Source organism: Sapajus apella, unplaced genomic scaffold (assembly GCF_009761245.1).
Source record: "Sapajus apella isolate SASKATOON/1434 unplaced genomic scaffold, GSC_monkey_1.0 scaffold106, whole genome shotgun sequence".
NCBI classification, from domain to species: Eukaryota; Metazoa; Chordata; class Mammalia; order Primates; family Cebidae; genus Sapajus; species Sapajus apella.
Genome location: NW_022437046.1, coordinates 776,620 through 797,199, shown reverse-complemented (window position 1 = coordinate 797,199; position 20,580 = coordinate 776,620). Strand labels below are relative to the sequence as shown.

Below are 20,580 nucleotides of genomic sequence, written 5' to 3'. Positions count from 1 at the left end.
TTAAAAAAAAAAAAAAAAAAAAAAGAAGGCTTTGGTTGCCTGGGATCAGTAATAAATATGTGAGATCTTTCACTTCTAAAAAAATAAAAATAAAAAATAAAAAAATAAAAAGCAAAACAAAACACCAACTCTGAGCTAGTTCTAATTACATGATTAGAAATAATAATAGCATGTGCTAATATATTATTGTTGGACACATAAACCACTATGCATTTCTTTCTTTTTTGGAGACAGGTCTCACTCATGTTGCCCAGGCAGGAGTACAGTGATGCAATCATGTCTCACTGCAGCCTCGACTTCCCAGGCTCAGCCTCCCAAGTAGCTGGGACCACAGAGCACCATACATGACTAATTCTTTTTTTATTTTTAGTAGAAACAGGGTTTTGCAATATTGCCCAGGCTGGCCTCCAACTCCTAGGATCAAATGATCTGCTTGACTTGGCCTTCCAAAGTGTTGGGATTACAGGCGTGAGCCACCATGCCTGGCCTGCATTTTTTTTCTGGAGATGGATTCTCATTCTATTACCCATGCTGGACTGCAGTGGTGCAATCTTGGCTCACTGCAATTTCCACCTCCTAGATTCAAGCGATTCTCCTGCCTCAGCCTCCCAGATGGCTGGGATTACAGGCACCCGTCACAATACCCGGCTAATTTTTGTATTTTTAGTAGAGACTGGATTTCACCATGTTGGCCAGGCTGGTCTCAAACACCCTGATCCACCCACCTCAGCCTCTCAAAGTGCTGGGATTATAGGTGTGAGCCACCATGCCCGGCTGCCCGCATTTTTTTAATAACATGTACACACAGATAAACACACATAAAGCAAGACACTACATGCCCAATAAAATGGTAAAATTTTAAAAACTGCTATCTCTTTAAAATCCTCTTTAAAATATCAAATTTTAAAGAGGATTTGGAGCAACTAGATTTATTACACATTATTGGTAGGAATATAAAATGATATAATCACTTTTGGGTATGCATGTTCACAACAGTTTTATCAAAAGCCAAAAACAAGAAAACCTAACTGTCCATCAACAAATGAACAGATACATAAATCAGGCACCTCCCCCCAAAAAAAACCCCCAAGCTAACTTTTGATACATTACATGAAAAAAACCTCAAAATCATTAGGCAGAATCAAAAAAGCCAGGCACAGGGAACATATAGTATGATCTCCCAGAAAATTCTAGAACAGCAAAACAAATTTATAGTATAAAACAACAACAACAAAAACCTAGTCAATAGGTATCTGAAGTGAAGGCTGACTGCAAAGGGGCACACGGGAATTTTTCAAGGGTAGTGAAAATATCAGCTTAATTGTCATGGTGGGTACATTGTCATGGGAGGTCCAATGCGGTAAGTACCATAAAACTTATCACACTGCATACTTTATTATATGTAAATTACACTCATTAAAGTTGATGAAAATAATGTTTAGACTTCTAGTTCTAATCCTCTTTCCATTCAACTACTATAAGTTATATATGATAGTTTATATGGACTTAGCAATTTGGGGGCATATAAAAGGGAAAAGATGCAGGAAAGGCTCCCTTGGGGTTCATGGACCACTCAAGTGACTATAATGCCTAGTTCTGGTTTACCTGTCACTGTAGAGTTTTAGAAGGTGAAAGCAGACATCTCGAAGTGGTGTCTGTGAGTTTTGCTCCTCCGCTATCACAGAGCCAGAACCCTCCAGATACGAAGGAAGTGGGGAGCAGGCATATCTGTCACTGTCAGAGGTATTCTGAAGGAAGAGTTTGGTAAAACAATGTATTAGCTCCTAATCAGTTTTACTAAATGCCATCATGTTTCTTTAGTTTTTGAGATGGAGTCTTGCTCTGTCACCCAGGCTGGAGTGCAGTGGTGCAATCTTGGCTCACTGCAACCTGTGCCTTCCAGGTTCAGGCAATTCTCCTGCCTCAGCCTCCCCAGTAGCAGGGATTATAGCTAACCACACCCAGCTAATTTTTGTATTTTTAGTAGAGACAGTGTTTTGCCATGTTGCCCAGGCTGGTCTCGAACTCCTGACCTCAGCTGATCCACCTGCCGTGGCCTCACAGAGTGCTGTGATTACAGGTGTGAATGACTGTACCCGGCCTAGATGCCATCATGTTTCAAATATTTACACTTGTATTAAAAATAAATAGACAGCCATCGGCAGTGGCTTGAGCCTATAATCCTAGCACTTTGGAAGTGGGAAGACTGCTTGAGCCAAGTAGTTCAAGACCTGCCAGGGCAACATAGCAAGACCTCATCTCTATAAATAAAAAAATAAAATTAGATTTCTTTGTAGTTCATGAGCACAATGATTGCATGTTCATGCATGCTTGTGTGAGATGTGCCACCCTTGAACCTTGTGATGACATTGACACATTACCAGTCTGACAGAAAAAGATAAATAAATAAGAAAAAAAAAATAAGCCAGGCATGGTGTTATGCACCTGTGGGCCCAGCTTCTCAGGAGACTGAGGCAGGAGGGTCACCTGAGCCCAAGAGGTCGGGGCTGCAGTGAGCTGCAATCGCCTCACTCAACTCAAGTTTGGGTGACAGAGTGAGACCCAGTCTCAATTAAAGAAAAAAAAAAGTGATTACACAACCCAAAGGCTCTATCAGGGATTTTAAGACGTTTTTGTTCAATAATGTATTTCATCTATCTTCAATGGACTGGTAAAGATTTAAAGTAACATCACTAAACCCCCATACTTATCTTGCCACAATTCTTAACATACTCAAGTTTCTTTAGTGTTCTCTTACTCCTGACAAATAATTCTGAGAACAATATAAAAGACAAGTAATAAATACGAACAATAAGACAATTCAAGAATTGATGGCATTAAAAGTAACAATACTTGAACTTCAAAACTGACAAGGAGTATAAAATATTACATTTAGAGGCAAATTTCAGAACTAAGTTGGAAAATAAACCAAAGCTGAGGTCAGGCTGTATAAAAGGGAATTCCCAAAGAAATAAGACAGCATTAGAAATGAAGAAGAACCCTCTGATTTACAGTCAACTGTAGAAACTCATGATATTAAATAAAATAAAAACAGACACTTGGAGAAGTAGCCTTGTTCAGAGGAAGGAGTAAAGGACAGTTTTCCATGAGATTTCCTGGCTCCATTTCAATTTTACAATACTGTTAAAAAACGCAGTTATTGGCCGGGCGCGGTGGCTCACGCCTGTAATCCCAGCACTTTGGGAGGCCGAGGCGGGTGGATCACAAGGTCAAGAGATCAAGACCATTCTGGTCAACATGGTGAAACCCCGTCTCTGCTAAAACTACAAAAAATTAGCTGGGCATGGTGGCACATGCCTGTAATCCCAGCTACTCAGGAGGCTGAGGCAGGAGAATTGCCTGAACCCAGGAGGCGGAGGTTGCGGTGAGCCGAGATAGCGCCATTGCACTCCAGTCTGGGTAACAAGAGTGAAACTCCGTCTCAAAAAAAAAATCAAAAAAAAAAAGCCAAAGGCAGTTATTTATTAAATACAATTTGATAAGGTTTTTTTCTGCTGCAGAATTTCCCTGACAAAAACTTAACATCCAACAAGATTCTTGCTTGGCTCTACTGGCCACATATACCTGAAATGCTTCTTCATACATGTTGAGAGCCCTAGAAATGGAGGCTGTTGGTGGAAGCAAATACCAAAGATGGATAGCCAGGGAGCGTTTCCAGTCCAACTGAGAGCACACGTTGATTTGCTTCTGTTCTGAGAGCTGCCACACCTGTAGGAGACAAAATTATCACTGTGGCTATATTCTACCTTGTTATTCAAGTAATATTTTAAATGACTGGGATGCCAGTGTTAATGATTCAGATAAAAAATATACAAATATAATAAAATCTCATAGCAAGTGAGAGGGTTTATTGATTATTTACTTATTTTTATGGATCAACTGATCAATCGATTGAGACAGAGTTGCACTATGTGACCCAGGCTGGTCTTGAACTCCTGGTTTCAAGCAATCCTCCCTCCTTAGCCTCCTAAAACATTGGGATGACAGGAATCAGCCACCAAGCCTGGTCCCAGGATTTAAACAAATGAACAATCAGTACTCAAATGAGATGGGAGCTACTGAGAGCAGAGAGGAGGTCTTCTCACTGTTTATGATTGTTTTTTTTTTTTTTTTTTTTTGAGACGGAGTTTCGCTCTTTTTACCCAGGCTGGAGTGCAATGGCGCGATCTCGGCTCACCGCAACCTCCGTCTCCTGGGTTCAGGCAATTCTCCTGCCTCAGCCTCCTGAGTAGCTGGGATTACAGGCATGCGCCACCATGCCCAGCTAATTTTTTGTATTTTTGGTAGAGACGGGGTTTCACCATGTTGACCAGGATGGTCTCGATCTCTTGACCTCGTGATCCACCCGCCTCGGCCTCCCAAAGTGCTGGGATTACAGGCTTGAGCCACCGCGCCCGGCTTGTTTATGATTGTTAATGTATAAAACTTTAAAGTGAGCATAAATTCTGACCAGCTGCATTTTTATTTCTGAAACTTTATAATACTTTAAGATGATAATCAAGAAGAAGTAGGCAGTGTTAAGAGAAATGGCTTAAAATAATTATAACCCAACAGTCATAAAATGGAACAGAAGTGGCATAAAAAAGAATAATGCTGACTGGGCACCGTGGCTCACACCTGCAATCCCAGCCCTTTAGGCGGCCAAGGTGGGAGGATCACCTGAGGTCAGGAGTTCCAGAACAGCCTGGTCAACATGGTGAAACACCATTTCTACTAAAAATACAAAAAAAGGCCAGGTGTGGTGGATCATGCCTGTAATCCCAGCACTTTAGGAGGCTGAAGTGGGTGGATCACCTGAGTTTGTGAGTTTGAGATCAGCCTGACCAGCATGGAGAAATGCTGTCTCTACTAAAAATACAAAAAATTAGCCAGGTATGGGGGCACATGCCTGTTAATCCCAGCAACTAAGGAGGGTAAGGTAGGAGAATTGCTTGAATCTGAAAGGCAGAGGTTGAGGTGAGCTGAGATCATGCCATTGCACTCCAGCTTGGGCAACAAGAGCAAAACTCTGTCTAAAACAATAAAAATTAAAATTAAAAAAAAAAAATTAGCTGGATGTGGTGGGGCAGGCACCTATAATCCTAGCTACTTGGTTGGAAAATCGCTTGAATCCAGGAGAGGGAGGTTGCAGTGAGCCAAGATTGTACCACTGCACTCCTGCCTCGGCAAAAAGGGGGAAACTCCACCTTAACAATAATAATACCAAAACCTAAAATGCAATAAAATAAATAAATGGGAAAAAAAAAAAAAGAAAAAAGAAACAATAATAATAATAATGCTTCATGACATGGAAAAATATTCATATACAGTAGGTTTTTTAAAAAAGCTACAGGGCTGGTGTGGTGGTTCATGCCTGTAATCTCAACACTTTGAGAGAACCAGGTGCGAGGATCCCTTGAGGCCAGGAGCTCCAGACCCGCCTAGGCAACATAGTGAAACCCTATCACTATAAATTATTTGTTTTTAAAAAAAAAAAAAAACAACTTTTTTTTGAAATGGAGTCTCATTCTGTCACCCAGGAGGAGTGCAGTGCCGCGATCTTGGCTCACTGTATCCTCCGCCTCCTGGGTTCAAGCAATTCTCCTGCCTCAGACTCCTAAGTAGCTAGGACTACAGGCTCACACCACCATGCCTGGCTAATTTTTTATTTTATCTTATTTTGGTTTTAGTAGAGATGAGGTTTCACCATGTTAGCCAGGATGGTCTTGATCTCCTGACCTTGTGATCCACCCACCTCAGCCTCTCAAAGAGCTGGGATTATAGGCGTGAGCCACCATGCATGGCCTATATTCTTCTTCTTTTTTTTTAAGAGACGGGTTCTCGCTATGTTGCCCAGGTTGGAGCGCAGTGGCTATTCACAGGCGCGATCCCACTACTGATCAGCAAGGGAGTTTTGACCTGCTCCGTTTCTGACCTGGGCCAGTTCACCCCTCCTTAGGCAACCTGGTGGTTCCCTGCTCCCAGGAGGTCACCATATTGATGTTGAACTTTTAGTGTGGACACCAGATCGACATAGTGCACTACAGCCCAGAACTCCTGGGCTCAAGCGATCCTCCCACCTCAGCCTCCTGAGTAGCTGGGACTATAGGCACACGCCACCGCACCTGGCTAAAATCTTTTTTAAATGGAAAAAATCATGGGGCCAAAATTGCCCACTGCACTCCTGCCTAGTCAACCTAGCCATACCGTCTCAAAAAAATTAATTAAATAAAATAGATTCTTTCTGGAAGGATAAGTTATTTATATTGTTTACTGCTATATGATATGGGATATGAAAATTTTTAACATTTTAATTTCTATATAACTAGATTTTTAAAACAGCGTGCACGTCTGTCTTTATAATTTGAAAATATTTCCACCAAAAATTAAAAACAAATTGGCAAATGTGTAACACATTTTGTGTAATTGTGCACAATTTACAAAGATCACTCCCTATCTAAACCTCAAACCAGCTTCAATTTATGAAAACACTGATGTGAGATTATGGTAAAAGTGGAAGATACCGGTTTTCCAGCCAACAGAGCAAAGATGCGCAGTCTCTCATCCTGGATGAAGCAGTCTGCTTGGAGCTGATGCCAATCCACCAACTGCATAGTGAGCAGCTCCCGGATGGACTGGCTACCCACAAACTGAGATAAAAGAAGAGCAAGACGATGATCACCTAAAAGAGAAATAGAAGTGTTTTTGGTTATTATTAAGGGTTTATGAACTTGGTCAAATACATTATTTTTATTTCTTCTAGACTTCAGGATGGAGGACTTAACACTGGTGAATGCTTTCTGCAGTAGTGCTAAAATATTGATCAAAATGTATTTTCTGCTTGGATAGAAATTTGCAGCCAGGCGCTGTGGCTCGCGCCTGTAATCCTAGCACCTTGGGAGACCGAGGTAGGCAGATTACAAGGTCAGGAATTCGAGACCAGCCTGGCCAATATGATGAAACCCTGTCTCTACTAAAAATACAAAAATTAGCTGGGCGTATTGGCATGAGCCTTGTAGTCCCGGCTGCTCTGGAGACTGAGGCAGAAGAATCACTTGAACCCAGGAGGCAGAGGTTGCAGTGAGCCAAGATCATGCCAACTGCACTCCAGCCTGGGAGACAGAGCAAGACTCCGTTTCAAAAAAAACTTTGCAAAGTGGTTTAAGCTAAATTAAATATAGACTGAATAGCATACAGAGATCAATAACAGATCTACCACTACTTCTGTGTGGAAGAAAACAGCCCAATGTGGTATCTCACTTGAGGTCAGGAGTTCAGGATCAGCCTGACCAATATGGTAAAACCTCATCTCTACTAAAAATACAAAATTAGCCAGACATGGTGGCGCATGCCTGTAACCCCAGCTACTGGGGAGGCTAACGCAGAAGAATTACTTGAACCCATGAAGCGGAGGTTGCAGTGAGCCGAGATTGCACCATTGCACTCCAGCCTGGGCAACAAGAGCGAGACTCTGTCTCAAAAAAAAGAAAAAAAAAAAAAAAAAAGTACAAACGGAGGAAAATGCTGGGCACAGTAGCTCGCGCCAGTAATCCCAGCACTTTGAGAAGCCAAGGCGGGCAGATCACCTGGGGTCAGGAGTTTTAGACTAGCCTTGCCAATGTGGTGAAATGTTATCTCTACGAAAAATACAAAAATTGGTTGGGCATGGAAGATCATGCCTGTAATCCCAGCACTTCGGGAGGCCGAGGCAGGTGGATCACAAGGTCAGGAGTTCCAGACCAGCCTGGCCAAGACGGTGAAACCCCGTCTCTACTAAAAATACAAAAATTAGCCAGGCACCTGTAATCCCAGCTACTCAGGAGGCTGAGGCAGGAGAACTGCTTGAACCCGGGAAGTGAAGGTTTCAGTGAATCGAGATTGTGCCACTGCACAGTCTCAAAAAAACAAAGAAAAATTAGCTTGGCATGGTGGCACGTGCCTAGAGTCCCAGCTACTCGGGAGGCTGAGACATGAGAATCACTTGAACCCAGAAGGCAGAAGCTGCAATGAGCAGAGACTGCGCCATTGCACTCCAGCCCGGGTGACAGACCAAGACTCCATCTCAAAAAAAAAAAAAAAAAAAAAAAAAAAAGACAGAGGCGGTGGCTCACGCCTGTAATCCAGCACGTTGGGAGGCTGAGGCAGGCAGATCACCTGAGGTCAGGAGTTGAGACCAGCCTGGCCAACATGACAAAACAACATCTCTACTAAAAATACAAAAATTAGCCGGGTGTGGCAGTGCGTACCTGTAATCCCAGCTACTTGGGAGGCTGAGGCAGGAGAACCGCTTTAACCCGGGAGGCGAAGGTTGTAGTGAGCCGAGATTATGCCACTGCACTCCAGTCTGGGGGACAGAGCAAGACTCTGTCTCAAAAAATAAAAATAAAATAAAAAATAAAAATAAAAAGAAGAAAAAAGAAAAAGTGGGAGTAGTAAAGCAAAAGCTTTTAGTAACCTAAAAGGCAGTACCCAACCAAAGCTTTAGCCTTGGAGTCAGAAGAAAAAGGACGAAAGTGAAGTTTATGAATGACTAGGCCTATGAATCTGACTTCTGGCACACCTTAAGAGCCTTTCCCGCTACATGTTGGTGTCTTGCTGAGCATAACCAACCGTTTTTTTTTTTTTTTTTTTTTTTGGAGGGGGGTTGTTGTTTTTTTGGCCCCCGGGGGGGTGCAATGGCACAATCTCGGCTCACCACAACCTCCGCCTTCTGAGTTCAAGCAATTCTCCTGCCTCAGCCTCCCGAGTAGCTGGGACTACAGGCACGCACCATCATGCCCAGCTAATTTTTGTATTTTTAGTAGAGACGGGGTTTCACCTTGTTGACCAGGATGGTCTCGATCTCTTGACCTCATGATCCACCCGCCTCGGCCTCCCAAAGTGCTGGGATTATAGGCGTGAGCCACCGCGCCCGGCCAACCTTTTTTTAATGATTCATAATCATTATGAGTTCACACAAGATTAGTCCCAAACATAAACTCTCACTGTACAAATGTAAAAAGACCATAAAGGGTACCAGGCTGAGGCTGGGTGTGGTGGCTCATGCTGCTAATCCCAGTAGTTCTGGGAGGCTGAAAAAGGAAGGCTGCTTGAGGCCGAGTTTGAGACCAGCCTGGCCAACATAGACACCCCATCTCCATTTAAAAAATAAAAAATATAAAAAGATAGTACCAGGCTAAATGTGTAGTGATAGTGGAATGCAACAGGCCCTTTATATATCTTACTGATTCTAGCTTTTCCTGTGATTTGTTCCTTATAATCTCAAAAGTAGCCAAACCCTTCATTCAAAATAAATCCAGTTGATGGCTCCAATTAGTTGGCTTTGGATAAATTAGGTTCCAACAATCAAGGATTGACCAAGGATCTAATGATATTAAATTAAGCTGAACTACAACATCCTGTAGTCTAATCAAGATTTATGGCCAGGCACAGTGGCTCACGCCTGTAATCCCAGCACTAGGGAGGCCAAGGTAGGTGGATCACTGGAAGTCAGGAGTTTGAGACCAACCTGGTCAGCATGGTGAGACCCTGTCTCTATTAAAAATGCAAAAAAAATTAACTGGGCATGGTGGTAGGTGCCTATAATCCCAGCTACTAGGGAGGCTGAGGCAAGAGAATCACTTGAACCAAGGAGGTGGAGGCTGTAGTGAGCTGAAATTGTTCCACTGAACTTCAACACCCTGGGTGACAGACTCTGTCCAAAAAAAGAAAAGTTTATATCTAGGCAGTGATTAAAACACTTGCTGAATTGCCCCATTAGTGAAAAGACACTTAAAAATGTATATATATGCATACAAAGCCCTTTTAAAAAGCCAGCTAATACCTCAACTCAGAAATTCAATTTCCAAATATTTACTTGGATGAAGTGAATTGATATAGATTTTGTAGCAATTCAGAGTATTGCTTATAGTTTTAAGTCTCAATGTGAAGAAATAAATTTGTTAATATGGGCCATTCATACACAAAAGAATGCTAAGAAGCATTTGCTAATTATCTGTATTATAGGGCGTTTGTAATGTGCCACATGAAAAGAACAGATACATAGCAGGATATCATCTTTGAAAAATTACATGTATATGTCACACTGTGCACAAATTTGTATACAATACAGAGTAAAGAGCTAAGTACACACATTAAAATGCTTGCAGTCAGTAGTAGTCACAGGATTTGGGTGATTTTGACTTATAGCTTATTTACGTTTTCTAGTTTTATTACAAATGTAATATAACATAAAATTTAAATTTTAATAAAGTAAACAATGTTTAAGGTCTTAAAAAGAGAATTAGAAGACGTAGTTTGGCTGGATGCGTTGGTTCATGCCTGTAATTTCTGCACTTTGGGAGGCAGAGGCAGGTGAATCACCTGAGGTCAGGAGTTTGAGACCAGCCTGACCAACATGGTGAAATCCCATCTCTACTAAAATACAAAAATTAGCCAGGCATGGTAGCGGGTGCCTGTAATGTCAGCTACTCGGGAGGCTGAGGCAGGAGAATTGCTTGAACCCGGGAGAACAAGGTTGTAGTGGGCCAAGATCATACCATTGCATTCCAGCCTGGGCAACAAGAGCAAAACTCTGTCTCCAAAAAAAAAAAAGAAAAGTAATGGTTTCTACTCTACAGGAACCAGCAATCCTCCTGGGAAGTCCACAATTAACACTCACAGGCTAGAAGCCAAAGAGAAATCCACAATTAGGGAGGAGGGATAGGAGGCACTCAGTAGGAAGGGGGAAGGGGTGCAGCGAAGGACCATATTCTTTTCCTACCTGACTGCTGGGCCAGAGAGCAGGCTTCACTGATCCTTTTGCCTGTGAGGTAGCTGAATACAGCCTCCACAGGGCTGTTTTTTTGGGTTAAGGAGACTTCCTCTTCAATCTGCGGCGTGGCAGTATGGGATAGCCAGCGGGAAAAAGCTCTTCGCCGCTCTAGAATTTGAATGTATTTATTGGGTTCATCTAGCTGGCTGTCAAGCTCCTTCAGGTGGCCCCATAACGCTTCACATAATGTCCATGTCAGGCTCCAGTGCTTCACAACTAAGGCAGGAACAGAAAAACTGCTATGAGACAAAGTCTTACAACAGCTTCACAGGAGGCATCTAATTGTGATGCTAAAAATACAAAAATTAATAGACATCTCAAACAACCACTCAAGTCAATTACCCTCAATCTGTCTCTACCTCACTCAGCTTTGTCTTACCATTTCCCGAAGTACATGGTATATAAAAATGCTTGCTCACATATGTATGTGGTACTTATATAACAAATGTAACTGTTAAACAGGTTCCCCAAGCCTAATTATGACTAATGTTATCTCAGATGATATCTAATTTGATCAAACTCTGTCTACAAAATTCAATCTAAAAAAGTACTTTATCATTTAAGCCACTTACAAGTATGCACTAGTAAAATAACTTACACATTTGAAAAGATGATGAGATGGTTAAGTAAATACAAAGAACTGAATGAATATAAATCCCAAAATGTGTGACATAAGACATTCTAAAACAACCCATTTTTCAATAAAGGTGATTTGCAAAACACTGTTTGAAATACTAACAAATTAGAAAACCCCTTTATCAAAGTATTAATTCAGAAAAGCATGGTCACAATAGACAGAGAAAGGTAACACAGAAGCAAGGAAGAAGAATTACAACAAAGTTGTTGAGAAGACCAACAGTACTTAAGCTGGACATGGAAGAATGGATAGGATTTAGAAAAGCAAGAAGGAATGCATCTCTCTCCCTATGTTTTCTGGGTTGGGTAAGAAATGCAATTTTATAAATCCAAAGATTTGACTGGCTACAATTTTTTGTGGAAGAATTTGTACATTAACGGGTACAAGAACAAAGTGACAAGAACATAGTGACAATTTTTTCTTGCTTGGGAATCTGCTTAAACTCAACCTGAGAAAATGACAAGCACAGGCATTCACCTACTAGATTGTGTCAGGAAATACACCCCCCCGTGAACATACGCTAACACCCCTATGACTGGGACATCAAAGATCAGAAACATAGTGCATACTCACTTTGTGCTTCTGGTAAGTCTCCTGATGCTTCTTTAACCCAATCTGCATAGTCATGAATGACAGCGACTCCCGAATTGGGGACAATGAGAGGACACAGTTCATCCACATGGACAGTGCTGTGTTTTAATTTGAGCTCCAGAGGTGTCTGGTATAATTTCATGTCTTCATCTGGCTTCCTTTGTCGCAAACTGAGTTTTTCTAAGTGAACTTTGAATGGGGACTCAGTTAGGCTACAAGAGCAAATGAAGAATAGAATAGAAAATGAACATAAAACAGAAGCTAGGATTTCACTTCAACCAAATCAGTTTCTTTTTATGATTACAAACAGAATGCAAAACGTTTCCCTGTGCTTTGAAAGAAATTTTGCTTCTTAAACTATACCGAACTTATCTGCTATATACTGGAAATAAAAATTATCTGACCAATGCATTCAGAACACAAAAGCTTCTTAGGCCAGGTTATAACAAGCATGAGAATCATAACAGATTTAGAACTGGCTAAAACTCAAGTGCCAAAAGTTATTGTGGGATACCTGTTTTGCAAATTATACTTGGATATCAAAAGTCACGAGGCTAAGCTTATAGATAACTAAAGAATTGACTCTAAATTACAATGAGCATATAGCTAAGCTGGCCTTGATCCAAAAAAATTTTTTTTTTTGAGATGGAGTCTACTCCGTTGCCCAGGCTGGAATGCAGTGGCGTGGTCTCGGCTCACTGCTACCTCTGCCTCCTGGGTTCAAGTGATTCTCCTGCCTCAGTCTCCCAAGCAGCTGGGATTACAGGCATGCACCACCATGCCCAGCCAACTTTTGTTTAGCAGAAATGGGGTTTCACCATGTTGGCGAGGCTGGTCTCGAACTCCTGACCTCAAGTGATCCACCTGCTTTGGGCTTCCAAAGTGCTGGGATTACAGGCATGAGTCACTGCACCTGGCCCCTTGATCCAATTTTTAAGATTGATATTAATAACCTTCAAAATTCACAAGATAATACTTATCCTAGAATTAATAGCTAAATTTAGGATCACTATTCTTAACTGTGGGGTTCAAGAGATACTGTAGTTTTTCATTTTTTCAAAGTCATTTTAAAAATGAAGGATAGGCTGGGCAGGGTGGCTCACTCCTATAATTCCAGCAAGTTAGGAGGCCAAGGCTGGAGAATCACTTGAGCTCAGGACAACACGGTGAAAAGCCCATCCCTACAAAAAATTGGCCAAGCATGGTGGTGTGTACCTGTAGTCCCAGCTACCTGGGGGGCTGAGATATGAAGATCACTTAAGCCCAGGAGGTGGAGGCCTGTGCCACTGCACACCAGTCTGGATGACAAAGTGAGACACTGCTTAAAAATACGTAATTAAGGTCGGATGAGGTGGCTCACGCCTGTAATCCCAGCACTCTGGGAGGCCGAGGCGGGGGAAATCACCTGAGGTTGGGAGTTTGAGACCAGCCTGACCAACAAGAAGAAACCCTGTCTCTACTAAAAATACAAAATTAGCCAGGTGTGGTGGTGCACGCCTGTAATCCTGGTTGCTTGGGAGGCTGAGTCAGGAAAGTCACTTGAACCTGGGAGGCTGAGGTTGCAGTAAGCTGAGATCGTGCCATTGCACACGTGAAACTCTGTCTCAAAAAAATAAAATAAAAAATAAATGAATATGAAGGATAATAGTGATCATCTTCATTTAATGTGTAGTGAAAATGACACAATTTGTTATAATTATAAAAAATATGAAATGTTACATATTTTACAAAGGACACTGAATACATACTGCCTGATAGCTACCAGAAAAATGTACACATGATCATAAAGCATATATATTTATTATACATATAAAGTATAGGCAGTACTATGCCCACATATATATACTTGTTAACAGTGGGGATGGTATAGAATGTAACTATATATGAATAGTTGTAACTATACATGAATAGACTATAACATACATACATATTTAAAGAATATCCAAATACTTATATATGGATTCTCCACAGTTCATACAACTACTTTATGAAAAGACACAGGAAATGTGCTTAGTTGAGAATACCATTTATAAGTGAAGAAATCACAAATAGTTAAGCATATTATATACTCTTCATAATTTCATGATACAAACAGTCATCTTATTAATCATTTGTTTATAATTACATGAATATCTTCTATTTAAAATTGGACCGGGTACAGTGGCTCCCACCTGTAATCCCAGCATTTTGGGAGGCAGAGGTGGGTGGATCACCTGAGGTCAGGAGTTCAAGGCCAGTTTGGCCAATATGGCGAAACTCCATCTCTAATAAAAATACGAAAATTAGCTAGGTGTGGTTGCACACATCTATAATCCCAGCTAATCAGGAGGCTGAGGCAGGAGAAGAGCCTGAACCTGGGAGGCGGAGGTGGCAGAGAGCTGAGATCATGCCCACTGCATCCCACCCTGGGCGACAGAGCGAGACTCCGTCTCAAAACACACGCATGAACGCACACACGCACGCACGCACACACGAACGCAGAATGTATCTAGAAAGATCACAAAGCAGGGCCCTAACCTCCTGATATGAATAGTTTCTTTCACCTATCATGTTACCTTTCTCCAAAAACATCAAGGAATGTGACTCACGATTTAACAGCTACTGGATTGGGCAGGAATCCATACTCCATAGAATCAGCAATCTGATGATTTTCTAGTTCATGAGAGCCATTCAGCTGTTCTCCACTGTTAGCAAGAGTCCAGTTGGGGCCCCAACCAACACGAAATGAGCGTCCCATGAATAGGGCCATGTCCATCAAGAGTTTTCCCTTGCCATAGGTAACAGACTTTTCGAGAGGGACTAGGCCCAGTTGCCTACGTGTACCCACTGTTTTCAATGGAACCTCAGGGGCTGGGCTGGGCATCGTGAACACAGAAGCCAGGGGTGGAGGGACAGACCAAGAGGATGTAGATGGGATATTAATTAAAGATGTTGTTCTGGGAGTACGACATTCTTGCACAGAGGCACTTGGTGAAAGAAAAGCTCCACTTGTAAATTTTGATTGTAGTAACCCACCAACTGAAATGAAGAAGGAATAAGAGGGGAAAAGACTATTACAAAACACAAGCTATTGTTTCTTGAACAATAACAAAAATCAGTAAGGCTGAAATCATTCAATGTTTTATCAAACTACTTATATCAGATGTGGATGATGGCCAGAAGCAGGCTAAGTCAGATTTTGCAGAAATTACTCTTTGAACTAGGAAATCAGGTCAAGAATTCTAATGATGATGATATCAACAACAATGATAAAAGCAACAACACTATTACCACAATTTAAAAAATGATCTAGCATGTATATGCAGCTGACTCAGTATGAGCCATTTATGCATGTTACTTCATTTCACTCCACAAAAACTTTTAAATGATTAGCATTATTATCATTCTCCAATGTTTATGTGAGAAAACTGAGCACAGATAAGTGATTTGTCCAAATCCACAAAGCTACTAAGTCACAGGACTAGGAGATAAGCCCAGGTAAGTCTGGCACCACTGCTGATGCCCTTGTTAGAATCCTAAAGGTAACCATTTCTCAGGACATATAAAAGTAAGATCAAAATTCAAATTCCTGTTCTACTCTAAACAATGCTACAGTCAGTGAAATCAAAACACACTAGGCATCTTAAAATTGCACATGTGACTTTCTAAAAATCAGTCATTAAAAAAAATTTTTTTTAACATTTACATTTTTAATCTAGCTAGCTAGCTATTATAGGAATGGAGTCTAGCTATGTTGCCCAGGCTGCTCTCCAACTCCTAGCCTCAAGCCATCCTCCTTTCTCAGCCTCCTAAAGTGCTAAGATTACAGGCATGAGCCACTGTGCCCAGCTGAAGGACAGTTCTTATTAATAGTGCCTGTTGCCCAATTTTATATGGCTTTTGTCTAAAGCATGGAGTTAAGAGTTATTAAAGTATGAGATTTTCATGCAGTACCCATTATGGAAAAGGTTATTAAGAATGTTTAACTGATACTTTATTGGTTAAAATATCTTTTTTCTTTTTTTTCTCTACACCAAAGGGAAATTTAAAACATTTTTAAAAAGCAAAGTTGATAATAAGGGAATTCAAAAGAACTGAAAAATAAATATTTAGTTTTTAAGGCAATATGAACAAATGTCTCTCTGCCACCTCCTCTGGCTTTCAAAATATTTGAAACTACATCTGCTTAAGTTCTTTGCTGATAATAAAACTTTACTTCCAATCTCACGTAGTTAACAAGCCTACTAGAAAAGAGAAAACTTTGAAATCAAATATGTAATCATTTCCCTGGGAATTTTAAGGTTTAGAGAAAAGCAGAAATGTGATGTGCTCTGTGCATTATGAGAAACAATACTTGTCCCTAGAAGACAAGGCAGTGTTGTTATAGGACTGCACCAAAAAAGTACAATGCAGGACAACTTGCTGAACTCTCTAAGTAACACATATAAAAATTAGGAAGTCAGAGCTTACTATCTAATCCACATTCATAAGCAAACAAAAATATCAACCTAAACAAAGCACAAATGCTTTTTTTCTCCATATACTTCTGCATCTGCACAAACAGAGGTAATTAAAGTTCTTAAAAACTGGCCCCTCCTGCCAGGTGCAGTGACGCATACCTGTAATCTCAGCACTTTGGGAGGCTGAGGCAGGATGATCACTTGAGGCCAGAAGTTCAAGACCAGCCTGGGCAAGATAGCAAGATCCATCTCTACAAACATTTAAAAAAATAGTTAGTTGACAGTGGTGGTATATGCCTGCACTCCTAGCTACTTAGGAGGCTGAGAAAGGAGGACTGCTGGAGCCCAAGAGTTCAAGGCTATAGTGAGCTCGATTGTATAACTGCACTCTAGTCTGTGCAACAAAACAAAACTCAGTCTCCAAAAACAGAAACAAAAACCTGGCTACTCTTAATGAATACTTATGAGTAAAATTTCTCTTAGCATCCTTATGTCACAGGTCTAGTTGTTTGGCAGATACTTGCTAGAGAAGTCCACTTGGGTTAGAAGATGAAGGTGAAAAGCAGGACTTGATGACTCCATATAGCTTTCTTGTAAAATAAATTATTTTATACTGTACCTAGTGAACGAGTTTTCGATGAGTGGGATGCTGAAATGGGGAGTCTGGGAGAACAAATTTCTTGAGAAGTATCTGCTTTGGAAGGAAGGCGACTGAAGCGTTGATCCAGCGCCATATCTACATCTTCTTCCTCAGTAAGCAATGATGCTTTCATGATCTAAAAAGGCAATATCTATAGAATAAATGTGCTTCCTAGAATGAAAAGGCCATACCAAAACAAACAAACAAACAAACAAAAAAAACAATGCAGTTTACAACAACCAAAAATATTGCTCCTCCTCAAGGCTGTATACAGAACTAGTATATTTGTATGATGGATGGACCTCATTACACTGTATGTGCTTGAAAGGCAAAAGACATATAATACTCTTCTTCTTTGTATAGCATCTTGCCAGAGCCTGGCACAGAGGAGTTGCTATGTTTGCTGATAAAATAATTTTAAAGTCAAATATAAATCAGGTTAAACACATAACATGCCAAAAGGCACTGGGATAAACGGAAATAAAGACATAGCTTAAAGAAACCTGTGCTACCAGGTTTTAAAATTTTTAAATTTTGTGGCTCACTTAAAAGTACCCTGTGATGTAGACAAAGTAATATTTTATAGAGAAAAATCAGTACTCACTTAGTATAGATGTTAAATGACTTGCCTGAAGTTACAAAGTAATAAAGTTACAAAATTGGGATTGGGGCTGGAAGCAGTGGCTCATGCCTGTAATTCCAGCACTTTGGGAGGCTGAGGTGGGCAGATCACCTGAGGTCAGGAGTTCAAGACCAGACTGGCCAACATGGTGAAACCCCCATCTCTAATCAAAATACAAAAAATTAGCCAGGTGTGCTGGCACATGCTATAGTATCAGCCACTCTGGAGGTTGGGGCAAGATAATTGCTTGAACCAGGGAGGTGGAGGTTGCAGTGAGCTGAGATCGCACCATTGCACTCCAGCCTAGGCGACAGAGCAAAACTCCATCTCAAAAACAAAACACAACAAAACTGGGATTGGAACTAGGTCTCTGGATTCTAATGCAGTTAAAACCAGAAGCTCAATCTACTAGTTCTCAATATAGCCTTCTCTCCTTGAATAAGAAAATGAGGCCTAGACATTGGCCAAATTCTTGTATTTTTTCTTCCATTACAGTGAGCACTCAATGGTGTTAATAACCAAGAAAGAGACCTGATCCTAGGCAATAGAGATAAAACATTAGTTTGGTTTTCTGTCGTAAAAAAGATGGTTTAGGACTTCACCTGTAAGACATGTGGATTAATTCCCAGTGAAGATGCAATATGTGTTGAGGCAGATACAGGTTCCTGATCCTCAGGCATGCTCTCTTCTAACATGGTATCCAAAACTGGCTCCTGGGTGATATCTACCATGTCACTGTCCAGTTCCACAACCCTCCCTAACTGCTCCACCTCTGGGCTCTGGCTCTGTGGACAGCAGAAAGATCAGGAAAGCAGCATTAAATTACACCAAACAGACACAAAGATTCTAAATCAGATTTACTTTATTCAGAATATGATATAGCAATTATTGGATTCGGCCCATTATATGATGAAGTAAGGTAGCAGATTTGCTAGAGTGATTTAAAATCAATTACCCCAAGATAACCCTTATAAAAGTACTTGGATCCAAATAAGGATTCATGGAATCATCCCATTCTAATATTATGACCTGGTGTCTGGGACCTAAGCCAGCACCCATAGTGAACAAAAGGTGGTCTTCAGAGTCAAAGATTATGCTTTACTTGATCTAGATAGCAACTACATTTTCTGGTTTACACAGGGTCACTGTTTCTCCTAATACGGTCTTATAGCCAGAAGACAGTGGAAAAAGAGAAAAAAGGTACAAATATAAAAATTTCCAGTAACTTTGCTTTTTCTTAAAAACATTTAGAAATACATTTCTAGTCAACACAATCTTGGGTCTGGAATTTAACTTTTAGGTTATTGAATCCTAAGGTTAGCTGGGCTCTACTTGTGCAGTATCATGTAAGATATGAGGACTACCTACTCTTCCAAAAAACAAAGTAATAATATTAGGAACAGTTTTAATCTGGGAAGAATCCCTTTATGCTTAAAAATGTCGGCCGGGCGCGGTGGCTCAAACCTGTAATCCCAGCACTTTGGGAGGCCGAGGCGGGTGGATCACGAGGTCAAGAGATCGAGACCATCCTGGTCAACATGATGAAACCCCATCTCTACTAAAAAAAATACAAAAAACTAGCTGAGCATGGTGGCGCGTGCCTGTAATCCCAGCTACTCAGGAGGTTGAGGCAGGAGAATTGCCTGAACCCAGGAGGCAGAGGTTGCGGTGAGCCGAGAACGCGTCATTGCACTCCAGCCTGGGCAACAAGAGCGAAACTCCGTCTCAAAAAAGTCAAGAATTATATTTACATTTATTAAGCAGTTTTGGTTTTTTTTTAAATGAAGTTTTGCTCTGGTTGCCCAGGGAATGCAATGGCACTATCTCGGCTCACTGCAACCTCCTTCTCCAAACCACTCCTGGCTAATTTTGTATTTTTAGTGGAGATGGAGTTTCACTATGTTGTGCAGGCTGGTCTCAAACTTCTGACCTCGGCCTCCAAGAGTGTTGGGATTACAGGCATGAGCCACAGCACCCAGCCTATTAAGCAGCTTTAAAGACAACTATGACTAATACTGTATGATTTAAAATGGTAAACACTCATAAAGCTGAAACATATTGTAAGTCAATTATTACAGAATAAATTCAATTACCAATGTCCTAAAATGTTAGCAAACAACTAAGCCAATTTCTGAAATATTTTCAAACCAAAAAAACCTCTAGGCTGGATGTGGTGGCTCATGCCTGGAACCCTAGCAGGTCCATATGGGAGGTCCATATGGGACCAGCCTGGCCAATATGGTGAAAATCCATCTCTACTAAAAATACAAAAATTAGCTGGGTGTCATGGCACGTGCCTGTACTCCCAGGTAACTGGGAGGCTGAGGCAGAAGAATCGCTTGAACCCAGGAGGTGGAGGCTGTGAGCAGAGATTGCGCCACTGCACTACAGCCTGGGCAAAAGAGAGGCTCCATCTCAAAAATAAATAAATAAAAAAAATTTTTTTTTTTTGAGACGGAGTTTCACTCTTATTACCCAGGCTGGAGTGCAATGGCGCAATCTCGGCTCACCGCAACCTCCGCCTCCCGGGTTCAGGCAATTCTCCTGCCTCAGCCTCCTGAGTAGCCAGGACTACAGGCACGAGCCACCATGCCCAGCTGATTTTTTTGTATTTTTAGTAGAGACGGGGTTTCACCATGTTGACCAGGATGGTCTCGATTTCTTGACCTCGTGATCCACCCGCCTCGGCCTCCCAAAGTGCTGGGATTATAGGCGTGAGCCACCGCGCCCGGCCCATAAATAAATAAATTTTAAGAACTGTGGGAAAACTCCTACTTCATAAGTTCCCTACTATGTTAACTTTTAATCAAATAATTCATCTTAAAGAAAAGGCCTGTT

General features: G+C 41.1%; 1 protein-coding gene, 1 long non-coding RNA gene and 1 other non-coding gene across 7 annotated transcripts in view; 2 read left to right on the top strand and 1 right to left on the bottom strand.

Annotated features, from left to right (window-relative positions):
* The window catches only part of LOC116537007, a 19,825-nt gene extending 1,748 nt beyond the window's left edge, over positions 1-18,077 (top strand). The window contains exon 2 of the long non-coding RNA XR_004262915.1: positions 17,960-18,077. This is a non-coding gene — a long non-coding RNA (uncharacterized LOC116537007). The remainder of the gene's footprint in view (positions 1-17,959) is intronic.
* The window catches only part of NUP98 (nucleoporin 98 and 96 precursor), a 118,016-nt gene that overhangs the window by 19,131 nt on the left and 78,305 nt on the right, over positions 1-20,580 (bottom strand). For all 5 annotated transcript variants that reach the window (XM_032258895.1, XM_032258896.1, XM_032258899.1 and 2 more), the window contains 8 exons: positions 18,345-18,527; positions 17,100-17,256; positions 14,630-15,059; positions 12,024-12,253; positions 10,763-11,029; positions 6,525-6,682; positions 3,586-3,729; positions 1,606-1,748 (listed from right to left, as the gene is read on the bottom strand). In XM_032258895.1, the coding sequence (XP_032114786.1) occupies positions 1,606-1,748; positions 3,586-3,729; positions 6,525-6,682; positions 10,763-11,029; positions 12,024-12,253; positions 14,630-15,059; positions 17,100-17,256; positions 18,345-18,527 (1,712 nt within the window). The remainder of the gene's footprint in view (positions 1-1,605; positions 1,749-3,585; positions 3,730-6,524; positions 6,683-10,762; positions 11,030-12,023; positions 12,254-14,629; positions 15,060-17,099; positions 17,257-18,344; positions 18,528-20,580) is intronic.
* LOC116537133 lies at positions 2,286-2,391 on the top strand. The gene has a single exon (XR_004262974.1). It is a non-coding gene; the product is annotated as a small nucleolar RNA U13 (small nucleolar RNA).